The sequence below is a fragment of the Puma concolor genome, chromosome E2 (assembly GCF_028749965.1).
Source record: "Puma concolor isolate L17-30 chromosome E2, mPumCon1.1.hap2, whole genome shotgun sequence".
Lineage (NCBI taxonomy): Eukaryota > Metazoa > Chordata > Mammalia > Carnivora > Felidae > Puma > Puma concolor.
The window spans coordinates 24,497,268-24,520,439 of NC_141681.1; the positions used below are offsets into that span (position 1 = coordinate 24,497,268).

The following is a 23,172-nucleotide window of genomic DNA, read 5'->3' on the forward strand; positions in this document are numbered from 1 at the left end:
TTTACAGGTTGAATCTGAGGGAATGGAGAGTGATCCCATTAAGGCTCGCAAATGGGCTTAAATGCACATAACTATCATCCATCAGCATTATACTCATTTGTTCTTGCTGCTGTGGTCATTAGCGGGAAACATTCATCTTTGTCATTTCTTAACAGCCTCTGGACTTTGAGACCAAAAAATCCTATACGCTGAAGGTAGAGGCAGCCAATGTCCATATTGACCCACGTTTCAGCGGCAGGGGGCCCTTTAAAGACACGGCGACAGTCAAAATTGTTGTTGAGGATGCTGACGAGCCTCCTGTCTTCTCTTCACCTACTTACCTCCTCGAAGTTCATGAAAATGCTGCTCTAAACTCCGTGATTGGGCAAGTGACTGCTCGTGACCCTGATATCACCTCTAGTCCTATAAGGTATTCCTTTTATAATTTTTTTTAATGTTTATTTTTGAGACAAAGAGAGAAAGGGTGTGAGCTGGGGAGGGACAGAGAGAGAGAGAGGGAGACACAGAATCCGAAGCAGGATCCAGCATCTGAGCTGTCAGCACAGAGCCCGATGCAGGGCTCGGACTCACAAGGGGTGAGATCATGACCTGAGCGGAAGTCGGATGCTTAACCGACTGAGCCACCCAGGCGCCCCAGGTATTTCCTTTTTAAAAGGCATCGGGGCTACATCAAAGGACAAGCACATCAGTACAGAATGCAATTATGTGTACATTCTTTGTGGCTGCCTTTGGTAATTAGCTCACGTGGCTGAGGGATTTTGGTCAGCACAATGTCTGCATGTGTGTGTGCACGTACGTGCCCAGGCACACATGTTCACACACACCTACTAAGAGCTACATGCAATACCCAGAGCCAGGAATATCAAGATGAATGAAGCCATTGCAGCTTTCAGAGAACTCAGTGAAAATACAAAATTGCATTTTTTTTTCTAGTATTCGGCAAGTATTGCTGGTTTGTCTTCTTTCTCTTCTGACAGTTACAGTGAACTGTATATATAAGAACTTGAGAGACATGAGACCACTGCCTCATTCAGTTCATTAAGAGGCCCTTATCTTATTTGTGTCATTAGTGTTTGGCTTTCAAATTATCTTCTTATCACTTCATGGGCATTTCTGATAGGTCAGCATATCTGGATCGGCCCCTTTTAGACAAAATCTTTCTTTGCCATTAAACAAAAAAAAAATCTTTTGTTTATATTTTCCCTGCTCAGAATTTTTTCCCGAGATGAAACAATTCATTTGTTTTTTAATGTTTATTTATTTTTGGAAGAGAGAGCGAGAGGGAGAGAGAGATAGAGACAGACAGAGAGACCATGAGTGAGGGAGGAGCAGAGAGAAAGGGAGACACAGCATCGGAAGTAGGCTCCAGGCTCTGAGCTGTCAGCACAGAGCCCGACGTGGGGCTCGAACCTACAAACCGTGAGATCATGACCTGAGCTGAAGAGTTTAACCAACTGAGCCACCCAGGTGCCCCGAGATGAAACAATTCTTTAGTAAAGTTTTTCTGCTTTTTTTAGAAATGAGGCTCAATTCCATTTTTTTTTGTTATTGTTGTTGAACTGTGTACATCTTTTCTCTTTTGCCATTCATCTACATGACACTACAGGTGCTGAAGCTACATAACATGAGCACTGAAAATCTATAACATGTAAACTGCCTAATGATGTGCTTGAGTATAGATTTCAGATATTGTCTTAGAAAGCTTGTTGGAAGAGAGAGAGAGAAATAGAGGGGGAGGGAGAGACAAGCAGGGAGAGAGGGAGAGGTGGGGAGAGGGAGGAATACAGTCTTAAAGAATTGTCCTCTTAATCTGGGAGTTAGAGGTCACTTCATCCCATCTCATTGAATGGATATATGTTCAACTAGTTTAATCACAGAAACTCTGGATAAGTGAGCTTTCTGCAAGTTTTATCTGTTCACTTTTTTTTATGTATTAAATTTCCATTGCTCACAAGGGCACTGAAACTGTGAGGCTACAAGTGAAACTCACAGAATAGTCGGTGCCCCAAATAGTTTGGGCAAAAAATAATTCTTTTCAGATCCAGAAAAGCTGGTTTTAATACAAGCCACTTCAAAACTCAGGATAATGAAGAGGGTTTCCCAAAAGGATACAAAAAAAAAAAGAAAATTCCCTCAAAAGAGCCCAATCTCTGAGAAGATAAAATCCCACCTGGGGATTTGAAAAATGGTCAGGTGTCCATTTTCAGTTCTGAAGAAGTTCAACAAGCTATAGCCATACAGGATGTCCATAGTTGCCTAAGAGAATTGTATCTCTCAACGGGCCAAGTGTTGAAAACAAGGGAAAAATGTATCCCGAGAAATAAATGTGCATGGTCATTCATTTTCTGACTACATATTGAAGTTATGAAATGGCTCTGTATTGCGATGCCAATATATAAATACTGGCCATATTTGTTAAATATTCTGTCCTGTTTCATGTTTTTACTACTTTCCCTCCAAAAGAACACAGAAAGGAGCAGTTTCCTCTTGCCTCACATCTCCAAGCATGACACGGAATGAAGGGAGAACTGAATGATGGGGCCCGTTTTAACCCTTGATTTTACATGATTTCTAAGCTTTTTAGCAAGGAATATACAAGGGCTCAGGAGTATGCCAAGTCAGGGGCCCTTACAGACAAGGGGGTTTCAGATATTGGGGCAATCACATATAAACCCCAAACATGGAATCCATAGTGGCAGTGGGAACACACTTCCAATGCAGAGATATGCTCTTAATCGGCTAGGAGAAGGTCTGAAGAACTATTCATGCCACAGTGACAGGAACCTCAAATTGGCAGAACTGATTAAAAATCCATGTTTATGGTTGCCCACATAATTTTGCACATTCTGTTATCTATCCATATACTGATGCAAACGTGGAGATTTACTGATACCAACTCCTGGTTCCCAGGGAATCAAATGATGATTATCACTGTAGTTAACTGTTACTGTTATTGCTGTTGTTATTTTTATTATTACCACTGCTTTGAAAGGCAGGTGTAGAGGAAGCTTGAAGCTGGTTAGCAACAACTGTCTGGTTTAGAAGTGTTTTGTTTTCAGGCAAGCTAACATGTTACCTGGAGAGATGGACAGATAAGATACCACCTGATGACACTGACATCTGTGCCTCTGATAGATTTCAGGCAAGCGCTTATTCCTTGGCATCTATGGTACCACCCAAAGAAGGGGAGAATACTGTTTCAAAGCATTTTACAACAGGGCTTTGATGAGTGATTCAGAAGGCAAGCCCCCCTCAGTGTGCATGGAGGTGGATTGGATGCATGGGATGGGAACGTAAGAGTCATCAACTGCATTTTTCAGCACTTCTGCTTTTCTGTACTTGTTCCCCTACCCCCCCCCCCCCCCCGCCCATTTCATTGCGTTATGGAGAGCAGCTCTCCTCTCTCTTTGCACAATTGGTTAATTTGAGTAGAAAATTAAATTTTCTGACTAGCCAGAGCAATGCATGGTTCCTTCTGAGTCTAGCAGACAGATTTAGACCCATTTAACCTTTTTAAACAGAACTAGAGGACATAGATATTCAGGGAATTACTGAGTGACAAATAGCTATGCATTATTGTCTCTTTAGAACTGTTGTATTTTATATGCTGACAAGAAGGTACCCATCTTTTAGAGGAATGTTTACTTTGACATGCAGTAAGAAAGAGGCCTTTTTATGGCATTTGCTGTGTTTAAAAACTCAGTTGTTTATTGGTTGGTCAACTTCCCCTAAGACTCAACTTCTTTCTAGAGCACATCATCAAGTTGGAAATATCATGTATTTTAAAATTCTTATACCTAAATCTGTACTTTTTTTTAATTTATTTTTTTAATTTAAATCCAAATTAGTTAACATATAGTTTAATAATGATTTCAGGAATAGAATTTAGTGTTTCATCGCATACATGTAACACCCAGTGCTCATCCCAGCAAGTGCCCTCCTTAATGCCCATTGCCCATTTAGCCCATCCCCTGACCCAACACCCTACCAACAACCCTCAAGTTCTCTGTATTTAAGAGTCTCTGTGGTTTGTCTCCCTCTATATTTTTATCTTATTTTTGTTTCCCTTCGTCTATCTTCATCTGTTGTGTTTTTTAACTTCCACATATGAATTCAATCATGATATTTGTGTTTCTCTCACTGACTTATTTTTCTTAGCATAATATACTCTAGTTCCATCCACATTGTTGCAAATGGCAATGTTCTTGATCTTTGATCTTTGAGTACAATTCCATTCAATGTATATACCACATCTTCTTTATCCATTAATCAGTCTATTTGGGCTCTTTCCATACTTTGGCTATTGTCAACAGTGCTGCTATAAACATTGGGGTGCATGTGCCCCTTCAAATCAGCATTTTTTTTTATTCTTTGGATAAATACCTAGTAGTGCAGTTGCTGGGTCATAGAGTAGTTCTAGTTTTAATTTTTTTTAGAGTTTATTTTTAAGAGAGACAGAACATGAGCAGAGGAGGGGCAGAGGGAGAGAAGGAGACACAGAATCTGAAGCAGGCTCCAGGCTCTGAGCTGTCAGCACAGAGCCTGACATGGGGCTTGAACTTGGGAACGGCCAGATCATGGCCAAGGCCAAAGTCAGATGCTTAACCAACTGAGCCACACAGGTGCCCCACTAGTTTTAATTTTTTGAGGAACATCCATACTGTTTTCCAGAGTGGCTGCACCAGTACCTAAACCTGTGTCTGTAACTACATTCATATCTGTATCTTTGTCTATGCCCTTTCAGGGGAAAGTAGACAGTGGCATGGAGGGTCTTACCTTGTCCCTGCCAGGAACATTAATTAAATACTTGCTATTCTTTTCAATACTAAATGTCTCTGAGTAATATTGAATGAAGTCGGGTAAATTATTTATATTTAAAAAGGTGATACATTTTGAGCTTACATTTTGAGCAATCCTATCATTGCTACTTCCTCCAGCAGCTGGTCTCTGGAATTCTCTTAGACTCAGTTTCCTCATATGTATTTTGGGTTAATATCATGTCCCTCACAGGGTAACTGAAATAATTAAGTTATTAAATTTAAAAAATATAGTAGCTACTAGCATTGCCAGTTAATAAAGCCACCATGAATTTCATGTCCTAAACACAAATTAAAAATCCAGTATTTGCGCTCTTGGGTGGCTCAGTCGGTTCAGCGTCTGACTTCAGCTCATGTCATGGTCTCATGGTTAGTGAGTTGGAGACCCTCACTGGGGTCTGCACTAACACACAGAGCTTGCTTCAGATCCTCTGTCTCCCTTTCTGTCTTCCCCTGTCCCCCATGTGTGCCTGCTCTCTCTCTCTCTCTCTCTCTCAAGAATAAACATTTTTTTTTAACTCGGGTACTTATGTAAGCAGAGTTTCCTCTACAAATGGTTGCTTCACTGTGCAGAATTACCTGTTTTTCCTTTAACAGTTAGCTGCTAAATAGTCTAACCTCAGTTAGTGTAAAACGCCCTGCTACTGCAGTGAGTATTGTTACTGGTGAGTGCTTAATATGTGACAAGGATGTGCTAAGTATACTCATTTCATTCCCTAACACCTCTGTGATAGAACATATATTCTCATCATCGCAAACTGATGAGGAAACTGCAGATAAAAAGCCTCAATTGCTGAGTATCACACAAATACTATAGTGGAACCATGAAGCATACCTGGGTTTTCCTGACAACGCAGTGCCTATCCTCTGTCCCTCTGCCTCACTCTATCCCTGAGATCTCTATGACTTCACCCATGTCTCTGCCTGCTGGAACAGCCAAGCAGGACCAATTTTAATTGAAATAATAAACTGTGCATTCTCTAAATGGCCTCATTCCATTCAGGATGCATACCAACAAGGAAGGAAGATAGACCACGTCTGTGGCATTAATCAGAGCATGGGTGAATGCTCTTTGCTCCTTAGCCCTACCCCTTTGTATGAGTTTTGTTACTGTTGGCTGTAAACACAATCGTGATGATGGAGGTAAAAGAAGAAATGATGTTCTAACAATAACATAAATGAAACATGGTGTAAGTTACTATTATGTACCAATTCACTTTAATTCTCACAAAAGTTGCTATAAAGTCATCGGTGTGATTCTAGTTTTATGGAGAAGGAAGCTGAGTCTCTGAAAAAGTTCCCTGTGTGTGTGTTAGGGATTGCAGGGCCAGGATTTAAACCTAAATTTATTCTTACCATTGACTACTATGTCTGCGCATGCTTCTGGCATCTTTCATGAGGAGTAGGCTGATGACATCTCATATTTACTGAGTCCATACTTAGTGACAGACACTCTGAAATGCTGTTGTGTGCAGTAAACTGTTTATGTAAGGTAAAAATTCTTAGCACCGGGTAGGTGTGAAATTCTAAGTCAGTGCCTTCATGTAAAGCCTCTATGGTTCGTTTTTCCCTTTAAATACATTTATGAGAAGTGTGTATTTGATGTTACCACTGTGTTGAGATGACATGTGTCTGGGGTTGTTAGTAGTTGCTTCCTGTTTCTTTCAGAGCCTTCACATTGGGTAAGACTACATGAACTGCTTAAATTAGAAGTAGGGATAATGGCCATTCAGCAGGCAGAGTAGACGGACACCTGATCATGGTAGGCACAGTGCTCTGTTGTCACAAGTCCTCTCCTGAAAGTAAGTGCCCACTCAACACAAGAGATTACATTTTTAGTTCCTACTTGTACTTGGGCATTTTTATAATTCACTGTCGTTATCCAGCTTGCTGTTAATGAGCTCTTTTCCTGAAAACACTCCTTACAATCCTGATGCCCAGTGATGCAAAAGTGGAAATATTTCATTCAGTAGAGAACCTGGCATTAATTTGGAGAGTAGACTGTGTACTGATTGACTCCTCAGTCTTGCAATAACTTCCATTTTAGGGAAGGACCTATTTTTTGTTTGTTTGTTTTTATTTATTATTATTACTATTATTTTTTTTGGTGATAAGAACACTTTACATGATTTCTGTCTTTTAACTGATTTTTAAGTGCACAATACAGTATTGTTAACTGTAAGTACAGTATTGTAGAGCTTATCTCTAGAATTTATTCATCCTGTGTAACTGAAAGTTTATATCCATTAATTAGAGGCTCCCCATTTCCCCCTTCCGCCAGCCCCTGGCAACCACCATTTGATGCTTCTATGAATTTGACTATTTCGGATTGTCTCCCATAAGTGGAATCATGCGGTACTTAATGTTTCTGTCATTAGCTTATTTCACTTAGCATAATGGCCTCCATGTTCACCTATGACATGGCATATTACACAATTTCCTTTCTTGTTTTCAATGTTTATTTATTCTTGAGAGAGACAGAGAGAGGGAGTGAGAGAGTGCTCGAGGGAGGAGGGGCAGAGACAGAGAGGGAGACACAGAATCCGAAGCTGGCTCCAGGCTCTGAGCGGTCAGCACAGAGCCCGATGTGGGGCTTGAACCCACGAATGGTGAGATGATGACCCGAGCCAAAGTCGGATGCCCAACCGACTGAGCCACCCAGGCACCCCCACACAATTTCCTTTTTTAAGGCTGAATATTACTCCGTTCTATCAACATACCATGTTTTCTTTATTCATTCATCTGTTGATGGTCATTTAGGTTGTTTCTATATCTTGGTTATTATAAAGAGTGCTACAGTGAACATAGGATACTAATATCTTTTAAGATCCTGGTTTCAATTGTTTTGGACAAATGCCCAGAAGTAAGATTGCTGGATCATATGGTAATTCTATTTAAATTATTTTTTAAAACTCCCATACTGTTTTCCATAGAGGCTGCACGTCTTTGCATTCTAACCACCTGTGTGCAAGGATCTAGTGCAAGGACCGCGTTTTCTTAAAATAATTAAAATTTGGCCATTTCATTCCTGCACACTCTTAGCCAGATAAAAGCTTGATTGTGTCCCAAATCAAAAATACCAACCCTTCCAAATCATTGTTCCATAACAAATCTCACTATACTTGCTAATTCAACTAATACTACTTAATTCATCTATTAAGTCATATTTTCATTTAGTCAGATAGTCATTTATCCATTCAGTCACACTCAGACTATATATACATTTTTGTATACATATACGTACGTGTATATATATGTGTCATATATAGAATTTATTTATTTTACTAGGGGATTTCTGTAAAGACAGAGCCCCTGCCCCATGGACCTTATTCTGTAGTAGGGAGGCTGGCTAAATAGCCATGAAAAACCCAACTTTCACATTTATCTAATTAGATACATGTTTTCTAAAAATGATGAATAAGGGTGGATTCTGGAATGTTAGGGTCACATGAAGGAAGGAGTGTCCTCATTTCATAATGGATTTGAATAGAAACAGCCATATACATCCAATGATGCTAAAGTGGAAATATCTCACACTGTAGAAAACCCTATATTAATTTGAATGTTTTTTTTTTTTCTTTTATCCTCTCTCTCTCTCTCTGTAAAGAAATGCTTTGGGTAAAAAAGGAATCCTTTTTTCTCCTTAGAGGAGTAATAAATAATATGTGATGCAGAGACCTTAGAATCCTGGGACCAGCAGCACCAGATAATATTATTTATTAAAGCAGTTAGAGCAACCAGTGGAGCAATTAGAGGCAAAAAGCTGAAAACTTGTAGATGGAATTTTTGATACTCAAAATGCATGCGAGAAAATGTTAAAATGGTTTCTTTAGGCATAATAACAAAAGCTAGAATGAAATTAAGCAGTGAGAAAGAAACAGTTGGAGTTCACCGAAATATAATAACTGATTCATAACTAAGGGGTTTATTTCATTATAAGTGGCTCTAAATAGCATCTTCACTTGCAGTTGGCTCAAAATTGCATCTTCCTATAAATTTTCCATATAGAGGCTGCAAACCAGTGTTTAGCAAAACATGTTTTATAATAGAAAAGTACCTGTATGCCTGTTAAACTTGAAAAATAGACATACACTGCCTTTCTCTGACAACAGCATCTCCCTAACTGTGCCCTAAGGGACACTATCGGGATCAAAGACATTGTGGCCACATTGATTTGAACTCAAGTTCCTTTGCACTAGGATTCCACAGGTATGTTAATTAGCCAAAGCGCATTGCACTTTTTAAGAAGGAGAAAATGTAAGCAGCACACATTCAGTCTTTGAACTTTGTGTAGTTTTGCAGAATATCCAGAGCATATGATGGAAGACAGGACCCTGAAGCTCCTGTACTGGTCTGTGCTCTAGATTCTAATGCACTGAGCATTGCGAGTTTCATGATACTTATCCTTCTGGGTGTAACAGGCGGTTTATTTTCTTATGACTGTATGAGTCTCCCTCCTCCCAAGAGCTGCCCTTTTTTTTTTTCTTTAGGACCTACTTAAAGGAGGACTCATGACTTTTAGCGAATACTTTTACTCTATTACCGTAGGCCTGCAGTCAATAAACTATAACCTGTGTGCTAAATCTGGTCTACCACCTTTTTTTTGAAGTTTTATTAGAACACAACCACCCTTATTCTTTTATGCCCTATGACTGCAGAGTTGAGTAGCTGTGACAGAGATAGTATGGCCAGCAGAGCCTAAAATACTTTACAGAATTTTTTTTTTTTTTTTTTTTTTTTTTTTTTTTTTTTTTTTTTTTTTTTTTTTTTTTGCCAAACCCTACCCTGGACTGATAGCAGTTTGGATTTTCATCAGTAATTTGGACAGTTGGCTCCTGTATAATTCTGGGATCTTACTCTGTCTCAGAAAGTCCTTAAAGATAAAATACATACATATATATATATATATATACATATATATATATATACATGTGTATATATATATATATGTATATATATATATACGTATATATATACACATGTAAAAAAATTATATATATACATACATATATATATACATATACATGTATGTATATATATATAATTTTTTTAAACCTGTAGCAGCCAAAGAAATTCTTTATGTTAGACTATGTGATAGGAGTTGACTTTGGCCATTTTTGTCTGAGAGCCCTCGGGACATTGGTTCTCATGGGATCCATGGCAGTGTATTCTCATGTTGACTCTTCCAGAAATGACTAGTTTTGTTTAGTGTAGCTTTGGAGCCGATCCCCATAACTACCATACAAGCTGTGAAAGGGCATCCTGAGAAATGGTGTGATGCTTACCTGCTTGGAGTGGGGAATTTACTTGTTTTTTACATGAGTTTATTAAAAAAATAGATTTTTTTCCTCCATTCTCCAGACCTCAGTAGTAAGTATAATATAGGGTTTTTAGAAGTGTGACTGGTGACTGCCTTAGCCAAACACTGGTGTCTTCATTTCAGTGTCTTGGTAAATTCTTTGATTTCAGCAGTATTTTTCTGTCTAAAAGCATGAAATCCCCTAAAGAGAGAAATTAACTTGTAATAGACTTGCTACTGTAGTGTGCTAACAGACTCTAACATGTATTCTCCAATATGAGACTAGATAGTCACCAAGTGATACTGGAAATAATCTGTGGATCTTTATTCGTGACTATTTAGCATATTAGTATAGTGCCCTTCACATGTATCTCATTCACACTTCATTACGTTAACTCTATGAGTGACATGTATCCTATTTCCATTAAACAACTTGTTGCAAGTTGTTTTCCCTGGGAGTAGATGCATTGGAAGTACAAGATGTTCATTAGGGATCAGCACCTGTGAATGGAACGAGACAAAAGCAGGATAAGCAGGGGAGAAATCGAATGGCATTGCAGTCCTGGCAAAAGACCCAATCCAGTGGGTCTTTCTGGGATGAGTGTTAACCATCAGAGAAATGCATCATCCCTCTGCTTGTGTCATCTCCAGATGAACTCTGGAGTGTAGGTTCTCTGCAAAGGATCCAGATTCTAAGGAGTGGATAGCTGAAGGGTGTCTACTGACCCCTCCCCACACAGCCCAGGCTTCCTTCCTCGAAGGGATATCTGCACAGCATATCTTCATGTCAACCGTGGATAAGAGCACTAAACATCTTTATTCATGAAGTAATTTGACTAAATTCATACTGCTAGCCATGTAGCTCCCAAATCCATGTTGCCACCACACTACAGTGTCTTCCTTTAGGCAAATGTGTGTTTGTTCTGCATTTTGAGATGCAAACACCAAAGTGGCAGATTGGTTAGCTGAAATGTTATCGGTGTAGTATGGCAATAGTTATCCAAAACTATGAAGCTGCATGTATTTATAAAATATTTTATAAAATATGAGTGATCTAAGTGGTAAAAATAGCTTAAGAATCTAGAGACAGGAAAAAAATTGGAAAATGCTGATCTTGGGTTTAAAAAGTTTGTGTTTTTTTGTTTTTGTTTTTGTTTTCTGATGGGTGAAGTCTTTGTCTTCTCTAGGGAACAAATTTGATAATAATGTTTATATTCTGAGAGAAACAAAGACGCCTGTGTAGGCTGAGCAATGTTATCTAATATTGTTACTCTCATAAAGCAAAATAAATCCTCTATTTTGCATCCCAACAAAGGGAGATTGACATGCTTATCTGATGTTCAAATATTTATGGGAGTCATTTCAACCAAGCCTTTAGTTTTCCTTATATTTCTACATTCTGATTTGACACAAGGTATTATACAACCTTGCTTTTGATAAAGGACAATCAGATTTGACTTAGTGTTGCAGAGGGAAACATAATATTGCATATTTTAGAAGAGAACACGTTAAAAATGGAGAAATGTCATTTCCATCCATCTATCAAAAGTTTATTGGTTCTATTCTATGTGTCTGGAGCCAGCTTGCTGCGGAGCAGAGTGGTTCAAGTTGAAGTGCCTTCCAAATGGGCTTCTAGATTCAAATCAAGTTTTGGGATAGTCTGCTGAGAGGTGTAGCTTCACAGTAAATAAGATTTAGGAAAGTCCTTAAGAAGGATCAGAGTTAGGGAAAATATATTTAATGGTGCGAAAGACAGCAATAGATCTAAATGTCCCTGTGAAGACAATAGGACAGAGCAGATATGGAAAGGGAGCAGGCCCCAAAGTATGGTGAAGTGTGGGAGATATGCTCACTGGAAAAAGAAGAAGCCTGTCTAGATCACCTGTATTAAATATCACATGCATGATATTGGGCTTTGCACTTGCTTAAATGTACAAGATTAAGTTAGACAATGCGGGCAGGCATTGTGCTTAAAGATGGGTATTTTTAGTGGAAAATATTTTTCCCCTTAGACAAATTACATCTGCCTGACACTGGAATAGTGTGCTTATATTAGTACTATTGTATATCACATAGGTAAACATGCTATTGCAATGTAAATTCATTTCCAGCCCTTAAGATTTAACAGGCCACATCTTGTCCACCTATTAATACCTATCATTTAGCATAAATCCTTAGCATTTATTAAATGATCCAGAATTTACTAAATGTCTAATTAAAATTCCAATATATATACAATTTTATGCATTAAAAACACCTGCTTTAATATAGTTAATATTTAAAATATATTTGTATTATTTCTTGGGTATGCATGTTTTTAATAAATACTTTTTTCTTTTGTACAGTAAGTGATTTTGACCAAAATTGGACAGATATATAATCATCCTTATAGCTTTCCGACATTTAATGTCAGATACTATGGTCAGGATTTTATACTTACTATCTCAGTAACTTTATGACCGAGGAAGAATGTGTATTATCTTAATTTTACAACCATAGACATTGAGAGTCAGGACAATTTATATGGGCTACTCCAGTCATTTATATAGAGGATTAAGTAAGAATTTAATACACGGGGTTACCAGAGAAGCTGAAAATTAGGAAGACCACAATAAATACATTAAATATATTACTCAATCTTAATTCTGGGTATGGTCCTATGGTCCAGACTGATACATAATGAGTACTTTTTTTTTTTTTTAAATTTCACGCCATCTCTGTTTTATTGTTAATGTAGCCTCATTAACTTTCAGTATCCTTTCATATAAAGAAAAGTCATTATTGGCATGATTGGAAGCCCCCAGAAGACATTTAACAGAGTTAAAGAATGTTCTCCACTTTTAGATTTCCCCTGAGAAGAGGAAAAGGCTGTGAGCCTTTCATAAGGGTATTTCTTCAATATTCTTCCACCTCCTTTAGTTCCCACATCCAAACAATTACCATGTTATGTTTATTTTACTTTCTAAGCTCAAGCACCATCATCTCTAATGTGAGTAGTTGCAAAAGTCCCATTTGCCAGTCTCTTATGCCTTGATATTTACACAGCTGCCAAAATGATCATTAACTCAGTTGAGAGCTGTGTGTTGACCAATAGGTTAGCCACTGGTCACATGTGGATCTTTGAATTGGAATAGAATTACTTTAAACTTCATAAAATACACATTTCTATTCCTCAGTTATACTTGCAGGATTTCACGGGCTAAACAGCCACATGTAGCTAGGGGTCACCATATTGGATGGCTCAGAGCATATTTCTACATCACAAAAAGATCTACGAAATTCAGCTGTGTTTTAGATCATATCACTCTCCTTCTATATTTTTTCAAGTGGCTTCCCATTTCCCACAGGTGAAAAAAAAATCCTTCATACAGTTTCCAAGGTCTTTCATGATGTATTCCCTGAGGCCCTTCCCCTGTTGAGTCTTGAACTTCAACCACACCATCCTCTGTTAAGGTCTTCAAGCACAATATTCCTAACTCAGACTTTTCGTATTTGCTTCTTCTTTTGATGTGAAGATTTTTGTAATATTTTATGTATCTCAGCCCTTTTCTTTTTTTCTTCATGAACCTATGACTGTAAGTTTTGAAAAAACTTATTTACTTTCATTGTCTTTCTTTACCTATAGACTCAGTGACATGAGAACGAGGCCATGTAAGGGCCAAGATGGAAGAAAGGATGGGAAAGAAAAGACAGAATTCTCATCTGTCAGACCTGAGCTCTCCCCACACTAATCTAGTCCTTTAATTTTATAGTTTCCTAAACAAATCCAAACTCTCAAGATTTTCTGTGTGCATTTTTTTTTTTATGCTGAGGATGCTGTCCTTACATATTTCACCTGGAAAAATCCTGCTCATTCTTCCTGTCCTTAAAGAGATACTATATCCTCTTAGTGTCATCTCTGGCCACCCCTCCCCCTTTCCCAGGCACATTTGGACTTACTGCGATGTGACTTCATTACGGAGCTTGCTACTTTTCATTGTAAACAAGGCAAAGGTCACACCAGTACATCTAAGAGGAGAGTCTCTATTCAAACATTTAGCTTCTTCCCTAAAAGAAGTAGCCACTAAAACTTTACTGAAATTAAAAAAACATAAAAATAAAAACTTATATTTAATACCTTCATATTGTGTAAAAATGTATTCTACTTTTTTCATATATTTGCTATAATATCATATTTAGAATTTTCAGTTATGAATGATTATTTCGATGACTCAGGGATAAAATTAGAATTTCTCCAAAGACATTATGTAAATATGGAAGAATTAACCATGAATCAAATTTACCTGAGATTTACTTTAAGTAATTCTCTTTTTTGTTGTTGTTTGTGTTTTGGTTCTGCAGCTACAGAAAGTTACACATGAGACTATGGCTTTAGGCTGCTATTTTCCCAAGATATAAGTGGGATAAACTATAAACCAAAACGCATGCTCAAAAAATGGAACCTCATATGAACTGACAGAATTGAAATCTGAGATTTCTATACTTGACCCTAAATAAAGTAAAAGATACCTGAGATTGATTGGGTTGGGTGGATCTGCTTCACTCTTTAGGTGAAAACAGTAAGTCGAAATACTACAACATTATGTCTGTCTCCATATGGACACCAAAAAACCAGAATCTTTCAAATATTCTGTTGTTGTTACTTAAAAATACCTAGATATTTGGCAGAGTGTATTCTAGAAATAATGATAAATACTCAGTGTAAAACCATTTTTAAAAAGTGTGAGGAAATTTAAAATTTTTATGTTTTTATATATTTTTGAGAGAGAGAGAGAGAGAGAGAGAGAGAGAGAGAGAGAGAGAAAATGAGTAGGGGAAGGGGAGAGAGGGAGGGAGGGAGGGGAACATACAGAATCTGAAGCAGGCTCCAGGCTTTGAGCCGTCAGAACAGAGCCCGTGAGGGGCTGGAACTCACAAGCCGTGAGATCATGACCTGAGCCACAGTCATATGCTTAACCAACTGAGCCACCCAGGGGCCCAAAAAGTGTGAGGAAATTTAGAATGTGTTATCTAATTTCAGATTCACCTAATCTTTAAAAGAAGGCAATCATGTTGTTCTCATTTTTAGATGAAGAAAGTGAGTATTGGTTATATAAATTGGCTTAGCAGAGAAGTTAAGAACAGGAGGGCCATTCCCTGGAAAAATCATCACGTGTTTCACAAATATTATAGTGGCAGGTCGCCTGGGTAGCTCAGTGGGTTGAGTGTCCGACTTTGGCTCAGGTCATGATCTCGCAGTACGCGAGTTCGAGCCCCGCGTCAGGCTCTGTGCTGACAGCTCAGAGCCTGGAACCTGCTTCAGATTCTCTGTCTTCCTCTCTCTGCCCCTCACCCGCTCACACTCTTTCTCTCTCTCTCTCTCTCTCTCAAAAATAAACAAACATTTAAAAAATAATAAAAAAAACCTAAATATTATAGTGAAAGAATATAGTCCAGAATAACTTTTTTAAGAAACTTCTTATCAGTTTATCTGATTGCTAATATAATCAGTGTAGCTGGTTTTTCACACTGCACAATTAAACCTGCACATTTGGCTCATGTTGCACTGAAGTCATTGGGAGTGAAAAGAAAAGTCTCCTTGACTTTAGGAACTTAGTTCTAAAAGTCCTGAAAGTGTTCTTAACATTGTTATAGACCAAGAAGCGGTAAACTGAATAGGGGATAGAGGTTCACTGTACATAGTGTTAGGGGTGGGATGGGGAAGAGGAGGTGGGAGATGCTTTAAATGGATATGCACCTATAATACTTGCATATTGAAAACAAAATACACATACACGTGTGGAATTTTGCGCCACAAGCTGGTATGAAATATAAATAGTTGAGCTGTGTTAATTGAGGAAACATATTACATGTTTCAGGTAAACATTGTTATTTAATATCAGTGGTGGCAGCAATGCAGAATAGGGTGCCTTTTCCCAGCACAGTGATATCCAGTGGTCTATCTGGATCTACTCTCAGCCGCTGCACCAGTGGTATCTTCTTATATTTACTTCTCTCTGTAAGCTACTCTTAATTGGGTAAACTGGTGACATCAATTTGTGTTCATGGTCAGAATGATGTATGTTAAAGTAAAGCCTCCCAACAAGGTGCTATGCATCTAGGTAGGAATTTTCTTGCCTCTATAGCTTTAATTTCACAAAGTAAGATGATGAAGCTTTCACCATTTACTTCTAAGACATACTGCCATAGGTTACAGAAACAGTAGTATTGAAGCAAACCAGGAAATTTGTTAGAATAAAATGAGAGAGTTTAAACAAGGCTTCTAAAACATATTCATTGTACTCGATGGAGAATGTGTATTTCCAAAACTTCCGTCATTAGAATTGATGTTAACATGACCCAAGGAGCCCATTTTGTCACATGCCACTTCCCACTGTGTTAGTAAGAATTCTTTTCCTTCTTACTGTGGCAGGAAGATGGCTCTCCAAAGTATATTCTGTTCTTCTCAGAACGAGATCTTTTCTCTAACACATTTTAAGTAATTCTGCATAGGAACAGCAAATCCAATACATGCAAACTTTTAAGAAATTAGAGTGGGGGCGCCTGGGTGGCGCAGTCGGTTAAGCGTCCGACTTCAGCCAGGTCACGATCTCGCGGTCCGTGAGTTCGAGCCCCGCATCGGGCTCTGGGCTGATGGCTCAGAGCCTGGAGCCTGTTTCCGATTCTGTGTCTCCCTCTCTCTCTGCCCCTCCCCCGTTCATGCTCTGTCTCTCTCTGTCCCAAAAATAAATAAACGTTGAAAAAAAAATTATTTGTTATAAAAAAAAAAAAAAAAAAAAGAAATTAGAGTGGAGACTTGAATACTGGAGATACAGATCCTATGACTTTTAAGATACAAATTAGAAGGCATTGAACTTTTCGGTAGATTTAGGAACCAAAATAATTCTTTCTTATTTTTTATTTCTTTCCTGTCCCATTTATTGCTTTCCCTTGTATTTATTTCTTTAGCACCCTATTTCACATATAATTATAACCTATGCTTGATACATGTTTGTGCATCTTGCCTACAACCAGTCATTGAGTAACTACAGTGCAAAATCTAACCAATGTGATATTGTAATATATGAATCAAAAATGTCCCCTTGTCCTAAAAAAGTGAAAGTCTGGCAAATGTTTAGCTACAGAAAATGGAACATCCGTAAGGAAAAGAATGACTCAGAAGCCTTGAAGAGGGATCTGTATGGATGAGGTGTGTGCTGAGAAACCCAGTGTAGCCTTTCATGTCATCACTCAGAGTCTGTGCTCCATGGAGGTACTCAGACTAGCAGGTAGTTTGAAAGAGGTGAAGATGGGAATAGACAAATATTACCAAGGGTTTTGCAATATCTTTCTAGTGTCATTTGTGAAGTTCTGTCATTCCTAAGACTACTAAAATATGTGAATGATAGCCCTTATTTATATATTTCCATTTCTAGAAATTTATGTCCACAGTTACTCTAGGCTTGAAGGCATCTCTTACAGATTGAAAAACTGGCTCATCATTTATTTTATTACTCATTTATTTATTTGCCTAATGTGAGTCATGTATCAACTCATTTACTGCAAAGCACCACTCTGTGAAGAAGATATTCTCTCCTATTTATAGACAAGACTGTGAGATTATGAATAGTACATGATTTCAGGGAGATTCCACTGAAGGTTCTCTGGTTTCTCTGATTATACTTCTCTGTGCTGCTATTCAGAAAGACACTGGGAATCCCAGAAGACAGAGTGGCTTATGGATCTACTTCCCAGGTATCTAGCCCCAATCATGACATTCTGAGAATTTACACAGTACACTGGATCCTAATATTTCAGTCGTTCCTCCAGGTTTGTTTTCTTAACCCATTCTGTTTTTCTTTGAAATGATTTTCTGTTAACTGACTTAAGGAAAGAGCCTATAGTAGAGTTTCGTGTTTAAGTATTGCCCTTTATTGCTGCTGTTGTAGCTGTATGACAGAGTGGCATGAGAGGGAGGGGAGGGGAGGATGCGAGGCAATGCAGTGGATGGTGGCAGCTTAGAGGACTGGAGGAAAGCAAGGTGAGCCTTTGCAGCTAGAGATGCAGTGCTGTGGCTCTTGTGTGTGTGCTTGGGGTGGGGGTGGGTGGTGGCCTGAGCGTCTTCTGAGAACATTCCTAAACGTGGCATGCTTTCAGTTTTTAAATGTAATCTTTAGTTGTGGAATAAGTTTTAAAAATATGTTAAAATGCAATCAGTTTTAACGATGGTTAAGAAAGATCATGTTACTCAACAGTAATACAAAATTGAATGTGTCCACTAAATCTGTGGACCCGCAATGGTGATTTCACGAGACAGAGATTTTGGTCGGAAAAGTTGGTGGAAAAATAAACATCTGAAATGGTGCCAGACATGCAGGTTTCATTCCCCATTCCCCCACACTTGCTTTTCCTTCTCAGCTTTATTTTTAATCACTTAAACTGGCATCCTCTATGTTTCCTTCTACGGATAGGAAAATCCAGATGAACTTGTTGAGGGACAGAGAACCAAGGAGTGAAATGGATGCTACCTTGGGCCTGAGAAGCGACTAGGGAATCATCAGGAGAAACTTATTATCATGTCCAGATAAGTAATGATAAGATTACAGATTTTTAAATAATAGATTTACTGAGCAATTATTATGTGTCAGGCATGGTAGTAAGTGCTTTATATGCAGTACCTCATTTAAATCTCACAAAACCCATTATAATTCCCAATTTACAGATTAAGTAACAAAGACCCAGATAGACTAATAGCATGAGTAAATCACATCTATGTAAATGGTGAAATTAAGCCATGAACTGAGGCAGTCAGACTGGGACCCATGTTCTTTATGATGAGATTATTATTTTTTTAAGTTTTTTCATTTATTTTGAGACAGCATGAGCAGGGGGCGGGCAGAGAGAGAGGGAGAGAGAGAATCCCAGGCAGGCTCTGTGCCATCAGCAGGTAGAGCCTGATGTGGGGCTTGATCTCACGAACAGCAAGATTATGACCTGAGCCGAGATCAAGAGTCAGATGCTTAACCGACTGAGCCACCCAGGTGCCCCACGATGAGATTATTAATGCATATGGAGCCTATGGTCTGGGACTCTCCTGGTAGTCTTGATGTAAACAACCAGAAACTCAGGCCATGCCCTTAAACAGAGCAGAAAAAAGTTTGCTAGAAAATAAAGGTGGATTAAAAACCTATCAGGAGGTCTATAAAGAAGATGGGAGATGGAGAATTCTTATTCCCTGGCTTTCCAGCGAGGTATAACTCCTTGTCATCTGATTTAATAAATCATATTTCTTTAGATATATTTCAATATATGGAATTATATATATTATAATACTATATACTATAAAATACTATGTGTTATATAATATATAATAGTATATATTATATTAGGATGTATATATACACACATATGTGTATATATATATGTGTATATATATACACACACACATATACACACACACGTATATGTAGGCATTTGTAAGATGTTAAATCAGTGTGTTCTAAAATAAGAAAAATAATCACAATTTTGGGTTCAGAAAATTGAGTGCAAAGGTGGCATTCAATGATGTCACTATCATACAAATGATAGTAGAGTCTTGATCCCTGATACTTAGTGGGCAGCACACACGTATTGACAAAGTATGCCACACTTATCATCTCCTCTAGTCCTCGCAAGAATCCTACTATCCAGTATTAATATCGCCCCTACTTTATATATGAATAAGGTAAGCCCTTCCTGTAGCTGGTGCACACATAGACTTCAGAGTGAATCAAACATGAATATTCATTTTGGTTCTGCTGTTCACTAGTTATGTTGCTTAAAATGTCCTCTAAGGGTTTCATTTTTCCCTTCTTCATTCTATAAGAAACCAAAGAGAAGGGACACCTGAGTGGCTCCATAGGTTAAGCATCCAACTCATGATTTCAGCTCAGGTCATGATCTCATGGTTCGTGAGTTTGAGTCCCATGTTGGTCTCTGTGCTGACCATATGCAACATGCTGGGATTCTCTCTCTCTTCTCTCTTTGCTCCTCCCCTGCACTCGCTGGCTGTAGTCTCTCTCTCTCTCAAACAAACAAACAAACAAACAAAAAGAAACTGAAGATCAGAGGACAGAAGAAGGAAGGAGCATCTAGCACTGTGCTTGGTCCGCATTTGGTGTTTAATGCATGCTTGTTGACTATGTTGAATCAGGACTTCTAGGATGTTTAGCAGTTCTTGGGAGCCTTTATCACACATATCACACATCACCGGGCAGATGTGTGAAATATCTACATAGGCAGCAAGGGGCATCTTTAAATAGTTGAGGTAGACTTTAAACTGAATTTAAACAAAGTCATTTTTTCCCCCATCAAGTTCCTCCCATTGTGTAATCTTGTAATATTATGACATTCTCACCTGTGATCGTACTAAAGGGCTGTATTTATAGCCTATTTTATAAATTCTTATGACTCACCCCATAAAGTCTGTCATGAACTGCAACTTTAAAAAATGAGAAAAATATCTCTGCCTCTGTTAGAGTTAAGAAACTTAAATGACACCCAAAAGTTTTTCCAGTTTTATGCTATTTATAAACTGCTAAGAAAGGGGCGTTCTCTACCACCTTCTAAGTAGGAAAGTTTATTAAATTTTTGTGCAATCAGACATGGTGATTACGGTGAGGAGGATGATGATAATGATAAACATATCTCTAGCACTTTTAGAACATATCTTTAGAGACTGATTGATGCTTTATTTTTAGTCTGCAACCATATTTGACCAGTGAAAAAATCAAGGCTCAGTGAAGATGAATTATCCCAGAAACGGCAATACATAAATAATAGAGACAGAATAGCCATCTTCTCATTGCACCCTCATTGGTGGAGAACAGAGAGAGATCCTGTGTCTACTCCATTTTGTATAAAGTCATTAATCCCATCAGACCTAATCTAACCCTATTTACCCCTCAATGTCCTCATTTCCAAATGCTATCATATTGGGAGTTAGGATGTTAACCTCTGAATTTGGGGGCAGCACAAACATTCAGTCTACAACACCCTCTTTTCAGTCTCCATTCCATCCTGTTTTAGTTTATTTCACTCTTTATTTATGGGTTAATTTTTCTAACTATGTCTTATGTTCCTTAAGACTTTTATCTTATTGAATTCAACATTCTATAACCAAAACACAGATCTTGGTGTATAAAGAGGATAGCAATAAATGTTGTAAAAATCATAATTACTATATTATCTTGATGCCTAGTATCCCTTAGAAGCAGTTGGTTCTAGATACAAAATACCTTAGCAGCACCTGCATGGTTGAGTCGGTTAAGCTTACAGCTCTTGATCTTGGCTCAGGTCATGATCTCACAGTTCATGGGTTCAAGCCTCACATTGGGATCTGCACTGAGAGCACGGGGCCTGCTTGGGATTCTGTCTCTTCCTCTCTCTATCCCTCCCCCACTCATTCTCTTTCTCTCTCTCAAAATAAATAAAATTTAAACATAATACCTTAATAATGTCTTCTCTGAAGGAGTTTTCTCAAAAGAGGAACTATTAACCTGTGCATTTAAAATTGTGAATTTTGGAGACTCGAGTGTTATAAAGCTGCTGAAATATCTTTTCTGACTCAAAAATGATTACTAGATAATCAGCCACCATCTTATTTCTATGGAAAGAAACTAACAGGAATCCTAAATATACACGTTACTTGTCAAGAAAACAAAAGAACCCAATAGCAACAATAATAATAACACATACATGTTGTCTAGTGAAATATGGGTTTAACAGAAATACACATTTCCTTTGAACTGCCGTAAATGACAGGCCGCCTAGCACCATCCTGATTTGGGCTTGAGTTTATTGTTTTATGTGATATTTTGTGGCAACTGCTAATTATCATAAGCTGTCCAATAAATGTGATGGATTGTGCAATTAACTCTTCATCAGCATCCGTTTTTGAAGATGCTACCTATTGAAACTGATGGCAGTTTATGACCTCCATGTTGCATAGGTAGCTAATTACTCCTTGGACAATAATTATTAAGTTTCTTGTGCCTCATTCAGTCATTTTATTTTACAAATTATGATGCCACTGAGTTTCCCAATCCATTTGACTTCACAACTATGACTCTCACAGGATTACTAAAGGTCTGCTGTGGAATATATGGATCATATAAACATTGAAGTGATTACAGATGTATCTCTTTTGTAGGTTTTCCATCGACCGGCACACTGACCTGGAGAGACAATTCAACATTAATGCGGATGATGGAAAAATAACGCTGGCAACACCACTTGACAGAGAATTAAGTGTATGGCACAACATAACAATCATTGCTACCGAAATTAGTAAGTGCCTGGGTTTAATTTCTTCCTTGTGTGACTGGGTTCAATTTATGCCTAGTGATCACATGACAAATGGTCCCTGTTTGCATCAAATATTTTGGCATTGGAACTTATATTATTGCTCCCAAGGAGCCTTTGAATGAATTGTCTCAACAAGAAATAACTTGCCCAGTGGTAAATTGCCAAAGGTTGCAATATATATGGGAAGAAAATACTCTTATATCCAAATATTCTTATATATCTATTATTCAGCCACTAAATAATGATTTGCATATTAAAATATGGAGAAAGAGTTAGTGTGAAAGGGTAGGTAAAAAATAGAACTCAAGTATTACCCACTAGAATTTAAATAAATGGACCGAACATATATACTATTATTCACATATTTAAACCACACACATACATATTCACATATGCGGACAAAATATAGACAGAAACTTCATACTGTCAATGCATATTATTTTGGAGTGATAAAATTATAGATGATATTTGTTTTTTTTAAGAGTTTAATGTATCTTACATGGTACCATAGATTATTTAAAACTGTAACTTCGGGGCGCCTAGGTGGCGCAGTCGGTTAAGCGTCCGACTTCAGCCAAGTCACGATCTCGCCGTCCGTGAGTTCGAGCCCCGCGTCGGGCTCTGGGCTGATGGCTCAGAGCCTGGAGCCTGTTTCCGATTCTGTGTCTCCCTCTCTCTCTGCCCCTCCCCCGTTCATGCTCTGTCTCTCTCTGTCCCAAAAATAAAACTGTA

The 23,172-nt window shown here is 38.1% G+C and overlaps 1 protein-coding gene across 4 annotated transcripts in view; it reads left to right on the forward strand.

Annotated features, from left to right (window-relative positions):
* Window positions 1–23,172, forward strand: part of CDH8 (cadherin 8) — a 368,350-nt gene that overhangs the window by 204,020 nt on the left and 141,158 nt on the right. For all 4 annotated transcript variants that reach the window (XM_086689282.1, XM_086689284.1, XM_086689285.1 and 1 more), the window contains 2 exons: window positions 156–409; window positions 22,286–22,422. In XM_086689282.1, coding sequence (XP_086545408.1) covers window positions 156–409; window positions 22,286–22,422 — 391 coding nt within the window. The remainder of the gene's footprint in view (window positions 1–155; window positions 410–22,285; window positions 22,423–23,172) is intronic.